The 15,942-nt window shown below is 43.7% G+C and overlaps 1 protein-coding gene and 1 non-coding gene across 2 annotated transcripts in view; one reads left to right on the plus strand and one right to left on the minus strand.

The window, feature by feature from the left end:
* The window catches only part of GTF2E2 (general transcription factor IIE subunit 2), a 69,776-nt gene that overhangs the window by 40,671 nt on the left and 13,163 nt on the right, over positions 1-15,942 (plus strand). Inside the window, exon 6 of the mRNA XM_004592695.3 lies at positions 2,805-2,898. Coding sequence (XP_004592752.3) covers positions 2,805-2,898 — 94 coding nt within the window. The remainder of the gene's footprint in view (positions 1-2,804; positions 2,899-15,942) is intronic.
* LOC118760075 (small nucleolar RNA U13) lies at positions 3,952-4,056 on the minus strand. The gene has a single exon (XR_009246358.1). It is a non-coding gene; the product is annotated as a small nucleolar RNA U13 (small nucleolar RNA).

The raw sequence follows: 15,942 nt of genomic DNA on the forward strand, positions 1-15,942 counted from the left end.
AAAGTGGCTCCAGTCCTGGGCTCCTGCCCCCACACAGGAGGCCTTCACGAAGCTCTTAGTGTCAGCCTGGTCCTGCCCTGGTTGTTGTGAGCATATGGAGATTGAAAGAGTAGATGAAAGACATCTTTCCCTGTTCCTCTGTAATTCTGACTTTCAAGTGAATAAAAGTGTTAAAAATTATGTTCTGGTTTTAAACATTTTTAACATAATTTTTAAAGATTTTTGAAGTATCCTTCATGTATGCCTGGGTAGTGGTGAGCCTCTTTCTGAAGAGGTTATGAGAGCATATAGCCTTTCTTATTTTCAGGTAGGAGTTATTTCCAAATTATTTGAAACTCTGAATTCTTTATTCTGTTTTTAAAAAAATGAAGCTGTGTTTTATCCTAAGTAATTTCTCAGTTAAATCTCATCTGTATAACCTTTTCAGTTATTGGTGGAGGTGGAAGCTATCAATGTCATTTTTTTAAAATTACACTTACTTTGAATGACTAGCAAGGAACACAGAAGATTATGCAAAAGTGAGAAAATTAGAATGAAGAAAACCTGTGACTATTCCAGATTATTCATCTCTTAGTAACTGTTACCTGGGAATTGTCTGGTAATAAAATCAATTGCCAGTACACTCTATTAGGCTGCTCAGCATTTGTGATGTGATGTTTTAATTTTAATTGTTGTATTGAGAGAATCAAGATGGACTCCCAATGGAAACTGTTTACTATATCTTACAATAGGATGCTGGACTCTGCTGTTGTCCATGCCCGCAGTGATGGACATATGACTGTCTATGAAGAACCCTACTTTAGTAATAATGTAGAGGAAATCAGTGGGTTGTGGGAGGAGATTTGGGGAGAGGGTAAGGAAAATCCTGGGGCTCATGGAACTGTGCCATAAAATGATAATTTTAAAAAGTTTAAAAAAAAAAAGATCTTTCTGAGGACAGGACAGAAATTGTATGAGAGATTTGTGTCAGCTTTATGCTTATACTGATGTTAGTAGTATTTTTTTGTATTAGATAGATACCTGCAATAAATATGGTTCCGTAATTGAAAAAAAGAAAACAACCTTTTCCTACATACATTATGTTTCTAAGAAATTTTTTTTGCCATTTTGTGTAGTAAGCCAAATAAATGGTACTTCTAAATCTGTTAAAAAAAATTGTTGTGTTAATCATGTACTTTTTAGAATTCTTTTTAGAAACTAAAAAGATGTAGCAAATTTTAAGAGCCTAATCATTTTTTAAGTTTATAATTCATCAGTGATAAGCATTTATATTGTGATGCAGAAAATCTCCAAACCTTTTTTGCTTTTACAAAACAAACTCTGTACCCCTCATACAGCTAGTCCCTTCCTTCCCTTCCTACAGTCTCTGGAAATCACCATTCTATTTGAGTTTGACTACTACAGATACTTTTATTAATCTTAGTGGAATTATCTTGTGTTTGGCAGCATAATGTCTTGAAGGTTTCAGCAATGTTATAGTGTATGTTGGGATTTCTCCTCTCCCCCCCTTTTTTTTAAGCTGAGTAATATTCCATTTTGTGTATATGCCATATTTTGTCTATTCATCTTATAGGTGGACATTTCGGTTGCTTTTACTGCTTCGGTAGTAATGCTGCTGCCAACATGAATGTATAGATATCTCTGAAGATTCAGTTAGTTATTTGAAAATCCAAGAGAGAGGGAGAGACTTATGATCCATGCACTGGGTTACTCCCCAGATAGCCATAGTGACTAGGACTGGGTGCAGTGAAAGAAAACTAGTGACTTTCTTCTTGTGTATCTTCTGGAAGGATTATGTAGTGCTTTGGTTGAAACAGTAAGAAAACTGAAGGATACAGCCTGGTGTTTGTCATAGCTGGTTAAGTCTCTGCCTGTTAGGACAGTGTCCTGGCTGCTGCACTTTCCATCCAGCTCCTTGCTAATGTTACTGGGAAAGCAGTGGGACATGGCCTAGGTACGTGGGCCCTGCTCCAATGTGGAAGAACTGGATGAAGCTTCTGGCTTTGACCTGTTTGGGAGTGAGCCTGGGAATGGGTAATGCTCTGTGTCTGCTTTTCTCTTCATTCTGCTTTTCAAAAAAGTAAATAAATCTTTTAAAAAGAGAGAAGATGGTTGTTTAGTTACTGTTGTGTCATACTTTTAAAAAGGTGACTTAATTCTTTCAATTTTTTAAAAACTCTTTAAGCTATTTTAAAGTATAATTGAAAATAATTGATATGTAAGTACCAAAATGTTTCAAGGTAGAGATAAAAGTAAGAACACTAAAATCCCATAGTGTATCTTAAATTTAGTAAGCATCTTTGTAATTTGCAGTGTATCTGAATAGTAGTTGCAGTAGAGATTAAGGTTTATTTATTTGAGAGGCGGAGGCACAGCTCCCATCTGCTGCTGGTTCACTGTAGCTGCTTGGGGCCAGGCAGGAATGGCATCCAGGTTGCCAGCATCGGGGAGGCAGGAACCCAGCCATATTGAGCTGTCCTCTCTGCCTCTCAGGGTCTTTATTCTGCATCAGCAGGAAACTGGAACCCAGAGGTGAAGCCTGGAAGGAACCCCCATACTCTGCTTAGTGAGTGTGGGATGTGGGTATCCCAGCTGCTGGATGCAGCATATGGTGCAAATTTTCTTCTGTTAAAAAAAAGGGGGGGAGGGAATAGAAAAAATCCAAACTTCAATTATTTGAAAATTGAAAAATTGAGGTTGTGTTCCTACAGACCCTTATGGAACCCTGAGGTCCTGTGCAGCAAGTGAAGTCTTTATCTTCCTGCTTTAACTCTTTTTTTTTTTTTTTTTTTAAAATCTTTCAGGCTTTAGGGGACCAGATACTTTTTGTAAATCGCCCTGATAAGAAGAAGATACTTTTCTTCAATGACAAAAGCTGTCAGTTTTCGGTGGATGAAGGTGAGCCTTTCTGTGTAGAAACGTTAGTTAGCTTACAAGTATGTTACTTTAGGATGATAGCATTTCTAATTTGCTGCTTTTTCTTTTTTTTTTACAGCATTATCTCCTCTTAGAGGCAGTGTCCCCTGCATCTAATTTGAAATATTGATTAGAAATATTTTAGGGTGATTGTATTTGCAGTCATAGTATAGTAGTTAAATTTATGATTCCGTTTGTACAAAATAGGGGTTTATTTCTTTATCAGCTTTGCAAATGTACCATCATATCCTGATACGAAAACTTGATGCATGACAGTAGATAGAATAGGCTTGTGTTGGTGAATGGTGTTCTGATTATGTAGGAATCTTGCAGTTCTCAGTCTGGGTAAGAAAGGAGTAATTTTTTTCTTTCCAGCATTTATAGAGTTGAATGCTAAGCTGTGTGCTGTCTCCTACTAAGTGTGTGATGACTGTGTTACAGGTTTTGGTTTTAAAGACTTGATCAGTATTTGTCATGAAAAATGTTAGTAGTTTCCTGATGAGAAATTTGTTTATTCAGGTAGTTTAGTGCAAGGATAAGCAAATACAGTAGTAATTTACTGTACATTTATGTTTTTTTAAATTTAATATTTATTATGAAGGTGAAGATAGGGGGAGAGGTAGGTGAGCTAGATTATTCGGTTTTCCCTCCTGTGTCCTTTGGGGTGGGGAAGAAAGTGCACCACTCTTTGCTGTCATACTGCACTGTCACCCAGGATGGAGATGGTGGTTTGCATTGCATTTCAGGCCTTGATGTGGGGAAGACTGTTCCAACTATGTTATTTAAGTGATCATGATTGTTCTGAGAAGTTCATTACACCAGAGGTGAGGAATTCTTTCTAAGGCCTGTTGACTATCCTTATCTACTTCAGTGTGCCCTCAGACCCAGGTATTTGTAATAGAGCCTGGCCTGCAATGTTGTTCAGCTTGTCCTCCTTTTTATCTTTTGGTGAAGTACTCGAAGTTTTTTGTTGGCTCAGTGGAGCTGGCTGGCTTTCATGTTCATCTGGGTATGGTCTTTGTTCTTTTTTTTCTATATTGGACGGGTAATGTGCTGACATCTAACAGGTCGGGAGGGTAGCACATGTTATCACACAGCCATGTGTCAACCCAGTCATCCTGCTTATGAACAACAGAGGATCTTTTCTTTTTTTAAGATTTATTTGAAAAAATGGTTTATTTAGTTTTCATTGGAAAGACATTTACAGAAAGGAGAGAAAAATCTTCAATCTTCAATTCCAATTCTTTTTTTCTCCTGTGTCTAGGATGGGAAGGAGGATGTTGAAATATATCAGCACCCTTGGGATTGGGGGGCCATCATCTGATGATGTCTTAGAGACCCTGATGTGAGGAGAAGAAGAGTGTCCCAGAGCTGTTACTTGAGTGGTTTTGATAGTTCTTAGGTGTCATTGGCTTTGTTTCATCAGGGTTGAGAAAATATTTCCAAGGTCTGTTGGCTGCCAGAGTCCACCTTAGTGCATCCATAGGCCCAGGGACATGTTAAAAAGCTTGGCTGGGAGTGTGGTCCAACTGTTCTGTTTCTCATTTTCTGAGGAGGCATTCAACAACGTCCCTCTGATATCCCAGATGAGCTGGCTGTCATGTCCCCCATGTGTATCTAAAAGTGTTGTCCACTTCACAGGCATCAGTCCTGACACATGCACTGCAGGGTCGGACCACATACATTGTCGTTTTCTGCATGGCCGGGGTTTGAGTCAAACCATGTAGTTGGGGTGTGCCCCCAGAAATCTCGTCTGGGATGACCTCAGACTTGACTCTTGTGTGTGCCAGCCATTGCAGAATCAGGTTTGATCCATCTCCTGCACCAGCCAACACATACTGGTGGGTGCAGCTGCCTGGTCAGTTCTGCCTATAACCCTATCTTTCACACTAACTGATGTGCGCAGTGGCCCAGCCCAGCTCAGCCTGCCACAAGCCCTGTGTTCACACACCAGCAGGTGCTGTGACCTAGTTGGGGCGATCCCCAATAATGTCTCACCAGGCCCGCCCCCAGCCTTCTTCACATATCTTTAAAAAAAAAAAAAGAAGAAATAGAATATGCTGGCACACTGGTACAGTTAACAGGGTTAGCTTTAACCAGGTCCAGAACGCCCACCAGCCTTAGCTACTTATCTCCCAGCAGTGTAACACTTACCTGTGTACAAAGGCAGCCTCGGCTGGGGATACAGTAATCTTTAGCTTTTCTTGTAAATGTTTCATGGCTATGTATTATCAGGCTTGTGATGCTAATGCTTTGGGCTTTCATTGGCTTAAAGTGACTTTGGTGACCATAATTTTTTTTTGGGTGGCCATAATTTGTTTCAGGAAACACACTATTGTGTTTTTTTGTGGAAATCCTGATTTAGTACCTTGAGTTAGTTGGTTCTCAGTAAATGTTTATTAATTTCAGTTCCTCTGTGTTCCTTTTTCTAATAATTTTTTGATAAGATTTATCTATTTTTATTGGAAAGGCAGATATACAGAGAAAAGGAGAGACAGAGAGAAAGATCTTCCATCCACTGATTCACTCCTTAAGTGGCTGCAACGGCTGGAGCTGAGCTGATCTGAACCAGAAGCCTGGAGCCTCTCCTGGGTCTCTCATGTGGGTGCAGGGTCCCAAGGCTTTGGGCCTCCCTCAACTGCTTTCCTAGGTTACAAGCAGGGAGCTGGATGGGAAGTGGGACTGCCGGAATTAGAACTGGTGCATGTAAGGCGAGGACTTAAGTCTGTAGGCTTCTAGGCCAGGCCCTAAATTTTTTTCTTTTTCAAGCAAGTCATAAGCCTTTTCTGTATATGGTAGTAGTAGGTGCCTATTGAAAAGTTTGAGGTGTACTATTCAGCAAATTTGTATTGCTTTTAGTATCCTATACTAGATATTTTGCTTTTTTCTTTTAAAACATGAAAGATTTTTCTAAGTTCATTTTAATCCTCTACTGTTGATTTTTTTTTACTCTTATCTCTGTTCCAGCACCTCTCTCCCTTCTCTTGATATACTACTCTTAGTTTTGATTCTGTAGTTTAGCACAGCACCTTTAATAGAAAACCTTTAAATATCCTCAGATGTTAGTGTAAGTCTGCTCGGGAGGTGGCAGCATAACGCAGCACATCTGCTTAGAGTGCAGTGTGGACCTGGAAACTCTTCATAGTATTCCGTTGGAACACTTTGGGATACACGTTGCATTCCTGATCCTCACACCAAGTCATTCTCATTTTCTCGGTCTCTTTGTTGTGCTTCTTGTGAATACTGTAGTTCTAACTTCACCCACTTTTGTTCTGTTTGTGTATCCTTCACCCATGCTTCTGTTTCCTTAACATTGCCCACGGAGTGTGTCATTTTGTATGGTCTTTGTTGGTCTCAGCTTTTCTCCATTTCCGTATAACTTGGCTGATAGGGACAAAATGAGAATCTTTACTATCCTTGCTGCCCCTGCTCCCCAATTTTAAGATGTCACATATTAAAGATATTCTACGTATTCTTGTGTTAAAGCAGCCATACAAATCAGGAGGATGTTTATATAATGATTCTGGATTGATCCTTGTTATTGAATTATTTAATACATGGTGAAGTATGTTATTAAATTTATTGTGCCAGCTTATGCTTACACTCCTGGAATGACCTTTGTTTCATTATATATGTTTCTTTTTTCTTTAAAGATTTATTTATTTTATTGGGAAGTCAGATTTATAGAGAGAAAGAGAAACAGATCTTTTGCTGGTTCACTCCTCAGGTGGCTGTAATGGCCAGAGCTGAGCTGATTTGAAGCCAGGAGCCAGGAGCCAGGACCAGGAGCTTCTTTCAGGTCTCCATGTGGATGCAGGGTCCCAAATCTTTGGGCGTCCTTGACTGCTTTCCAAGACCACAAACAGGGAGCTGGATAGGAAGTGGAGCAGCTGGGATTAGAACTGGTGCCCACATGGGATCCCAGTGCGTGCAAGGCAAGGACTTAGCTGCTAGGCTACCGACCAGGTCCGGCTTTATGTGTTTCTAAAATAGATTCTTCATGCTAATTTATTTAAGGGTTTTTGTTTTTGTACAGTTTTCCTTTTTGTATGCTTTGTTTAGTTTTTTTTGTTTTGTTTTAAGTAGATTTTTAAAATTTCATTTTGTTGATGATGTTATATAGTTGATTAGGGTGGGAAGAGTTGAGATTTAGAGGAAAGTGGGTAAGAGCATTGTCTCCACATTTTCCTTCTTCCTCTATCTGGGGGAAGGGAGGGAGATAAAGGGAGAAGCCATACATAGCCTCCCAACCACCTCAGCACCTCGGGATAGGGAATGGTCACCCAGTATTATCCCAGGGTCCCTGGTGTGGAACATGCTCTGAAGGTTCTGCTCAAGTGGTTTCGATAGCTTGATAGTTCTGAAATGCTGTCAGTCTCACTGATCCAAGGATGAGGAAATTCTTCCAGGGTCTGTTGGCTGACACAGTACACTTTAGAGTCTTCATTCATCCAGATGTTTACTGCCAACAGCTTGGCTGGGGGAGTTGACCAATTTGTTCTGCTCTCCTTTCCCTATGGTACCAGATGTCCTGCACAGGCTCCAGTGGACTGCCATGTCCTCCATATACATCTGGGTATGCTGTCTACTGCTCCACCTAAGTCACTGAGGAGGCCCAGCTTTGACATTCTTCACAGTCAGACCACAGATTCTGCGATTCTCCCCATTGTTGGAGTTCTTGGTCCAGCAGTTCAGTCACGTGGATCCCCAAAGAAACCGCTTCTGAAGTGATCCCAGACCTGAGTCTTGTGTATTCCTGCCAGTATGGAGTCTAGATCTGTCCGTCACCTGCATCAGCCTACGCACACACTGATAGTTGCAGTTGCTGGGTCAATTCTGTCTACAGCTCTGTCTCTTATGTAAACCAATGGATGCTGTGGCCCAGCCCAACCTGTCCACCACACACTTGGCCCTCATGTATACCAGCGAGAGCTGCAGCCTAGTCGAAGCAACCGCCTCCCCTCAATAAGGCATTGAGACATTGCCCCCAGCCCTGGTTCCTGTGCTTGCCAGTATGTGCAGCAATTGGTCCAGTTTGTTCCACATCCCATTCAGCTCTCGTACACATCAGTGAATGTTGAAGCCTAGTTCAGTGCAACCAACCCACCCCACTATTCAGCCCACACTAATACTGGCAGTTGCCACCACCTGTCTGCCAGACCCACCCCCAGCACTGGTTCTCATTCTCACCAGTGAGAGTTGCAGCCCATCAAAGAGGTGCCCACGTTTTCCCTACTGAACCCACTCCCAGTCCTGAATCTTGCACTCTTCAGATGGTTCTGCAGGCTAGCTTGACAGGATTTGCCTCTACTCCCACAACTTGCCAGCTGATGCTGCAGCAAAGCCCAGCCAGCCTGCACTTACTCTGGCCACGAATACACCAGTGGGTTCAGTCGGTTAGCCCTGGCTCTCCTCCTAACCCAGCTTACATGCAGGCCAGCAGGTGTTGTAGCCCTGCCTGACCTGATCTGCCTCTGTTCTTAGTTCTCACACTCACCAGTGGCAACAGTGGCCCAGCAACGGAGTCCCCCACAGTCCTCATACAGGGCTCACACCTATCACCTGGGTCTTAATGTGTGCTCTTGGGTGCTGTGGCCTAGTCTGGCATGGCCTTCCTCACCTTGGCAATTGTCTGAGTGCTGTAGCCTTGCCTGGCCCGGTCTGCCCTCTTTTCCGGCTCATGCTCATGGGTGCTGCAGCTTGGTTTAGTGCAGCCAACCCTCAGTCCCTGCCCTAATGTTAACTAGCTGTTGTTACGGTTTGATCTGGCCTCTCTGCACCCTGTCCTGGTTCTCATACCTGCCAGTGGGTGTTATGAACTGGCCCATCTTGACCTGACCCACATGTATGCTGGCAGACCTCGTCTGCACTGCTGTCAGTCTTGGTTCTTGCCCTTACCTGGTGGGATTGCAACCTGACAGAGGAGTTTCCCAAATTCCTCTATCAGGTCTCCTCCTAGTGGCAGATGTTGTGCACTCTGGTGGTCCTTGGCCCAGCCTGACTTGGTCCACCTCCTGTCCTGGCAGAAACAGTGACCTTGCCCAGCAAGCCCACACCCATTCCGGTTCTTACTGTTGGTTGCTATAGCCCAGCCATACCTGGTCTACATCTAGACACATCTCTCGCAGGGTTCACTGGGAGCAGAGACCTAACCCGGCCTGTTCTGTACTCACCCTGGCTGACACAAGCACCAGAGGGTGCTGGAGTGTAGTCCAGTCTGGCACACCCCAGGTTCAGTCCACACCCGTGCTCAGGCACACTGCAGTTATATCTAGCCCAGATCACTGCCCCCATTCCAGCTCTCGTGCTCACCAGTAGGAGTCACAGACCAGCTAGGGTGTTCCCTTAACTTTCTTTTTTTTTTTTTTTTTTTTTTTTTTTTTTAAGATTTATTTTATTTTTATTACAAAGTCGGATATACTGAGAGGAGGAGAGACAGAGAGGAAGTGGAGCTGCCGGGACTAGAACCAGCGGCCATATGGGATCAAGGCAAGGACCTTAGCCACTAGGCCACGCTGCCAAGCCCTCCCTTAACTTTCAATCAGGCATGCCAGTGGTTGCTCTGATCCAGCTTGGCATAGCCCATCTTCTGTCTTGACTTTAGCCATCTTATAGCTTGATCTGTTCCAGCGCCATCCCAGCTCTTGCTGGCGGGTGCTACAGCCTAGCCCTGCCAAGTTTGATCTGATCCCTGGCTCATGCAAACCGATAGGTGTGATAGTCTAGCCTGGCATGACCCATACTCCAGGCTGGCTCCTATACATGCCAGTGGACTAAGGCTGGCCCAGTCCTGCCTGGTCCACCCCTCCAGAATCACATCACACTCTTGCTGGCCCGATCAGCACCCAGGCCTGAACCACTTTCTCATCAGCGGGAGTGATGACCCACTAGGGGAGTTTCCCAAGTTTGCCCACCAGGCCCACTCCTAGACTGAGGTTGCACATGTGCCAGCAGGTGCTAGGCCCTTAGCTAGCATAGTCTGCTCCCTCCATCCTGGCCTTTGTATGAGCCAGTGGGGGTTGTGACCCAGCCCACCCCACGCCCTATTTTTTTGGTGCACTTGAGGATGCTGCAGCCTGGACCTGCCCAGCCTGTTCCCAGCCCCAGTACTCATGAGTGTTAGGTGGTTCTGTGGTCATGCCTAGCTCAGTCTGTCATTATCCCCGGCTCTTATTAAAAAAAAAAAAAAAAAGATTTATTTTTTTATTGGAAAGGCAGACTTACAGAGAGAAGGAGAGCCAGAGAGAAAGATCTTCCATCCTCTGGTTCACTCCCCGAGTGGCTGCAGTGGTCGAAGATGAGCCAATCCATAGCTAGGAGCTTCTTAAGGGGCTCAGCTCTAGCTGTTGTGGCCGCTTGGGGAGTGAACCACTGGACGGAAGATCTTCCTCTCTGTATATCTGCCTTTCTTAAAAAAAAAAAAAAAAAAGATTTATTTATTTTTTTGGAAAGTAAAATTTACAGAGAAAAGGAGAGACATAAAGATCTTTGATCTACTGATTCATTCCCTAAGTGGCCGCAACAGCCAAAGCTAAGCTGATGCCAATCCGGAGCCAGGAGCTTCTTTCAGGTCTCCCACGTGGTTGCAGGGTCCCCAGGCTTTGGCTTGTCCTTGACTGCTTTCCCAGGCCACAAGCAGGGAGCTGGATGGAAAGTGGAGCAGCCCGGATTCAAACAGCCACTTGTGCATGCAAGACGAGGACTTTAGCCACCAGGCTACCGGGCTGGACATAGTGTGTGTCTGTTTTTGTTTTTACAGCATGTGCTGTGTTAGGTCATCTCCTGTGTACTGTTACTTTGTTTACTTCAGCTGAGCAGTGCTGGAGAAAACAGTAAAATTTCCAGCAGATTTTATTCTTGTTGATTTATCTCAGTATTTCCTGCAGTTACTGGTTAATATACTCTAGTGCAGTTTTTAATTTATAAATGTTATTTGTAGTCATATTTTAAGGATCAGATGTGTAGTCATCTGGGTCTTTATTATTTGAAGTTCAACTTTGTCACAAATTAGTGAAACTGCTTTCCTTTCTTTTGAAATATTTGACCTTTACTTTGTGCCTATATCTTTTCTTTCAGTTGTTTCTTTGTAGATAACATAGAATTGGCTTTTAAATTTATTTTGTCTTTTAAAAAGATGTTTACTTATTTGAAAATTGGGGAGAGTGAAAGAGAGAAAAGGAGGGAGAAAGCCAGTATTGGATTGAGTCAAAACCAGGAGCCAGGCACACTATCTGGTTCTTTGTTCCATGTGGTGGTTGTGACCCACGCACTGGAGTCATTATCTGCTGCTTGCTGGGTGTGTTAGCAGGTGGCTGGATCAGAAGCCAAGTAGCTGGAACTTAGACCCGTCCTTTGATATGTAATGCCATTGTCCCAAACAGTAGTTTAATGCACTGCACCAAGATGCTGGCGCTATTGATTAACTTTTTAAAACAACTGTGTTCTTTTATGTTGTCTTTATTGTTTAGTGTTCTGTTACTTGTTTGAAAATTGTGTAATTCACTTTTATTCTTATTCTCTACAGTCTTTTTACTTCTTAACACTTCCTTTTAATACTTATTGTGAGTCTATTTATTTCAAGTTTAAAAAAAAAAGGCAAACAACAAATCTCGAAAGGCAGAGGTGGGGCCAGGGTGGGGGCCAGAGAGCGCGAGCCAGGGTAGAATTTGTGGAGAGGGAGATGATCTTCCCTTTCTGTTTGCCTGCCTGGCTAGGGCTGGGCCAGGCTGAGCACAGGCTCCTGCAATTCCATCCGGGTCTCCTTACGTAGGTTGTGGGGTCTGAGACTTCAGCATGTTCCACTGTTGCCCAGGTGCATCAGCAGAGATGGGTATCTATCTGTAGGTCGGGGCCGTCAGGACTCACTGACACCTGCATGGGATGTTAGTGGCCGATTAACTCACTGTACCGCAATGCTGGCCCCTCAATAAATATTTGAGAGGGGAACTGAGAGAACACCTCCAAAATTTAAAAAATGTTATAGTATATGTAAAATTCTAGGAGGGATATAAATGAACTGATGCTGTACTTGTGTAGCAATGGGAAAATGGATCGATTTCGGAGACAACATGAAAAGATGAATGAGTTAAGGCCCAATTAAGGTGAAGCCAGCCTTTCAAGGTATATCTGAGTAATCCACATGTATTCATTAAGACACTATATGCATTTCATAATTCTTCTGCATCAAAATGAGATTCCATTATCATGTTTTCTTGAACTCCCTGTCATCCACTTGTATGAGTCACCATGAGTGTGACAGCTACAAGGTGGCTAGTACAGGTTTGGTGTGTTGGCAGCTTATATACCATAACTGTTGTTTGTCTTGAATAGTGCAGAAATCTTGTGGAAATAAAAAAATATAAAATGCAATTTATGGTTGATTTCTAAAGATAAAAAATTCTATATTCTATGCAGAATATAATTATATTTCCTAGAAAATTCTGTATGTATTCAAACAGTGCAAAACAGACTTTGCTTGGTAGGCTGTTATTGTAAATTAATGTTTTTATCAGTGTGGTGTTACAGAAAAGATGGTGGAGGCTAAACAAGATTGTTTTAGAAAAAAAAAAGAGAGGGTAAGAAGAAATTAAAGCAAGATCAAGCCCCTCCCTCTGCTGGTTCTTTCTCTGAATGGCCGCAGCTGAGGCTGGGAATCTGAAACTCAGTGAGTGACCAGGGCCCAACCACTTGAGCCATCTTGTCTTAATCCAGGAAGCTGGACTCGGAAGCTGATGCAGGCACGGAGATACGGCATGCATGGTCATTCTGGCCAGCAGCCTTACACCTAAGCAGGGTTTTCAACTTGGTGGTTTTGACATTGGGGCTGAAGTTTCCAGGATGAGGGTTGACTATGCATTGTGGGATGGGTATCCAACATCTTTGGGGTGGTTTGGGTGCCAGTAGGACAGCGTCCCCACAGTGTGACAACCAGGCTTATGTCTGGACATATCTGTCCCTTGGAGGACAGGCTTGCCTTGGTTGAGAACTGGTTTAAAGATACAATTTATCTTTATAATAAACAGAAAATGAGATGTTTTATCTTCAAGTTCCATTTTATTGTCACTTGACACTCGGTGCTGCAAGGAATATCAACATGAGTAAGGTTTTAGTAGGCTGAGGGGGTGGAATATTTTCTTCTTGGGTCTGGTATGATTGCCTGGTGGCTAAATACTTGTCTTTCAAGCACCAGGAATATGGACTCTGGTTCATGCCTCAGCCACAGCACTTCCCACTCAGCTCCCTGCTTGTGGCCTGGGAAAGCAGTAAAGGACAGCCCAAAGCCTTGGGACCCTGCACTCATGTGGGAGACCCGGAAGAGCTCCTGGTTTCTGGCTTCAGATTGGCTCAGCTCTGCCCATTGGGGTCACTTGGGGAGTGAACCAGCAGATGGAAGATCTTTCTGCTTTTATCTCTATAAAATTTACCTTTGCAATAATAATGACAAATCTTAATAAAAATATTTTCAGCTTATGGTGGGTTTATTCGTATGTCACCTAATAACAAATCAAGGAGCATCTGTCTGGTATAACATGTTGGATAGTGTGTATTTGGTGTTCTTGTGGTGCTGTAGAGCACTGGAGGGAAAGCAGCCTTTTACAGGCATCTGAAAGATAAGCCAGTGAAGTGTCTGTACTATATAAATTACTAATTTAGAAACAGAGTGAGTCCTGTTCATGAAGTCCGGGGAAGACACACTGAAAATGGGTTGTTTTTTAACATTGTTTTTCTCAGAGTGCTCTGATTGTAATGTGGAACATTTTTGCTTTTGCTCACTAGGTGGCGGTCTTCACCATAGAAATGTTGAATGAGCAAACTCTGGCATGCAGATGTATTCTTGACTCATTAAAGTACTTATTCTAGAATGAGTTGTAGGGAGAGCGTTTATTGTACTTATCTTTTTTAAACATTTATTCATTTTTATTGCAAAGTCAGAATTACAAGGAGAAGGAGAGGCAGAGAGAAGCATCTTCTGTCCGCTGGTTCACTCCCCAAGTAGCTGCAGCAGTCAAGAGTTGAGCTGATCCAAACCAGGAACCAGGAGCTTCTTCCAGGTTTCCCATGCAGGTGCAGGGTCCCAAGGCTTTGGGCTGTCCTCAACTGCTTTCCCAGGCCACAAGCAGGGAGCTGGGTGGGAAGTGGAGCATCCGGAACACAAGCTGGCGCTCATATGGGAACCCGGCATGTACAAGGTGAGGATTTTAGCCACTAGGCTATGGTGTCAGGCCCATGTCAATTTATTTTTTTTAATTAAATAGAGACGTAATGATGGAGTGATTGGAAAAATTACAGAGAGGGGGAGGGAGGCAGAGAGAGAGAGAGAGAGAGACCGGTCTTCTGCTTGCTGCTTCATTCGCCAAATGACCACAGAGTCCAGAGCCGGGTCAGTTCAAAACTGGGAGGCAGAAACTTCCCCCAGGTCTCTCATGTGGGTCCAGGGACCCAAAGTCTTGGGCCATCCACTGCTGCTTCCCCAGGCCACAAGCAAAGAGCTAATTAGGAAGTGGGGCAGCTGAGACGCACACTGGTACCCCTATGGGATGCGGGCACTACAGGATTAGCCCAAGCCGCTGTGCTGGCGCCATGGTTAATTGTTTTGAACTATCTTGAGCTGTCACCTTCTACCACCCAGGGTGTACATTGGCAGGAAGCTGGAGTCAGGAATTGACTTGGGGTTCAAACCCAGACACTCAGGTATAGGATGCAGGCACTCCAGGCAGTGTCTTTAACCACTACACCAAATGCCTGATCAGGCATACATTTTGAGATAATAATTTTTTTGCTCTGTTAGAGTTTGAGTTACATCTGTTTGTTTGTTTGTTTGTTTGTTTCTTTCTTTCTCTTTTTCTCTCTTTCTTTCCTTTTTTCTTGTCTTGTCTTTCTTTTCTTTCACTATTGGAAGGGCATATTTACAGAGAAAGATCTTCCATCTGCTGGTTCACTCTTCAAGTGGTCGCAGTGGCTAGACCTGAGCCAATCTGAAGCCAGGAGCCAGGATCCTCCTCTGGACACTTGGGTGCAGGGTCCTAAGGCTTTGGGCTGTCTTTGACTGCTTTTCCTGGGCACAAACAGGGAGCTGGATGGGAAGTGGAGCACCTAGGACATACAGGATTAGTGCTTATGTGGGATCTCAGTGCTTGAGGGGAAGGATTAGCTACTTGAGTTGCTGCACTGGGCCCAAGAGTTAAGTCTATTGGGGAGTTTTTTTTCCCTCTGCATCTGTAGCAATTAGAACTAGTCACTACCTCCTAAAATGCAGACAGATGAGAACTTGTCTTTTTTTATTTAGAATGGAGAAAATTTGAAAAAGCGTAGTTCATATCCCTGTTCTGCCCCCACCCCCATCCCCACCCCCAAGCACAGACGCTGGAAATCTGCGGAAGTTGTTGCAGTGACACCTAGTCCAAAATTCAGTGAGAAATGGCAATCTTGTGAGAAGATGGGACAGGCTCAGTGAACACCAGTGAGAAGAGCTAAGTTAGAATTTGTAGTGAGCTAAGCGCTTAGCATGGAGTGGCCTGCAAGTGTAGATCTCCTGCGGAGACTGCAGACACAGGGAAGTTTGCACTCACTTGGGGACCTTATCCCCAGGTGTTGCTGGATGCTTACGAACAAGGTTGGGCCTAAGGTCAGGTACTGAGTGTCCTGCACGACAGGCTGGAGAGAACAGTAGATAGTTAGGGAAAGAGAGGAAGCTCTGTCGGAATCTACCTGCCCTCTTCTTTGAGACAGAATTCTTAAGCCACTATGAAAGAGAAGTTAATGAAAATCTTCGTTGCGCCTACAACCTCAGCAGAGAATGTAGGAGCCCTGAGAAGGCAACGTCCTGGACACCATTGGCGCTGGGTGTTTGCCTAAGACCAGGGCTTAATCAGAGTGTCAGAGGATACTTGCCCCTGCACCCACTGCACAAAGCCAGCACCTGCGGAGTTCTGAGAGTGCTGCAGAGGCATGGAGGCAGACACCTGAGATGCAGCAACCAGACAGTGGGTAAAGCCCTCAAACCCCAGCCTGCTTCTTGCTGCACTA

This window comes from Ochotona princeps, chromosome 11 (assembly GCF_030435755.1).
Source record: "Ochotona princeps isolate mOchPri1 chromosome 11, mOchPri1.hap1, whole genome shotgun sequence".
Classification (NCBI taxonomy): Eukaryota; Metazoa; Chordata; class Mammalia; order Lagomorpha; family Ochotonidae; genus Ochotona; species Ochotona princeps.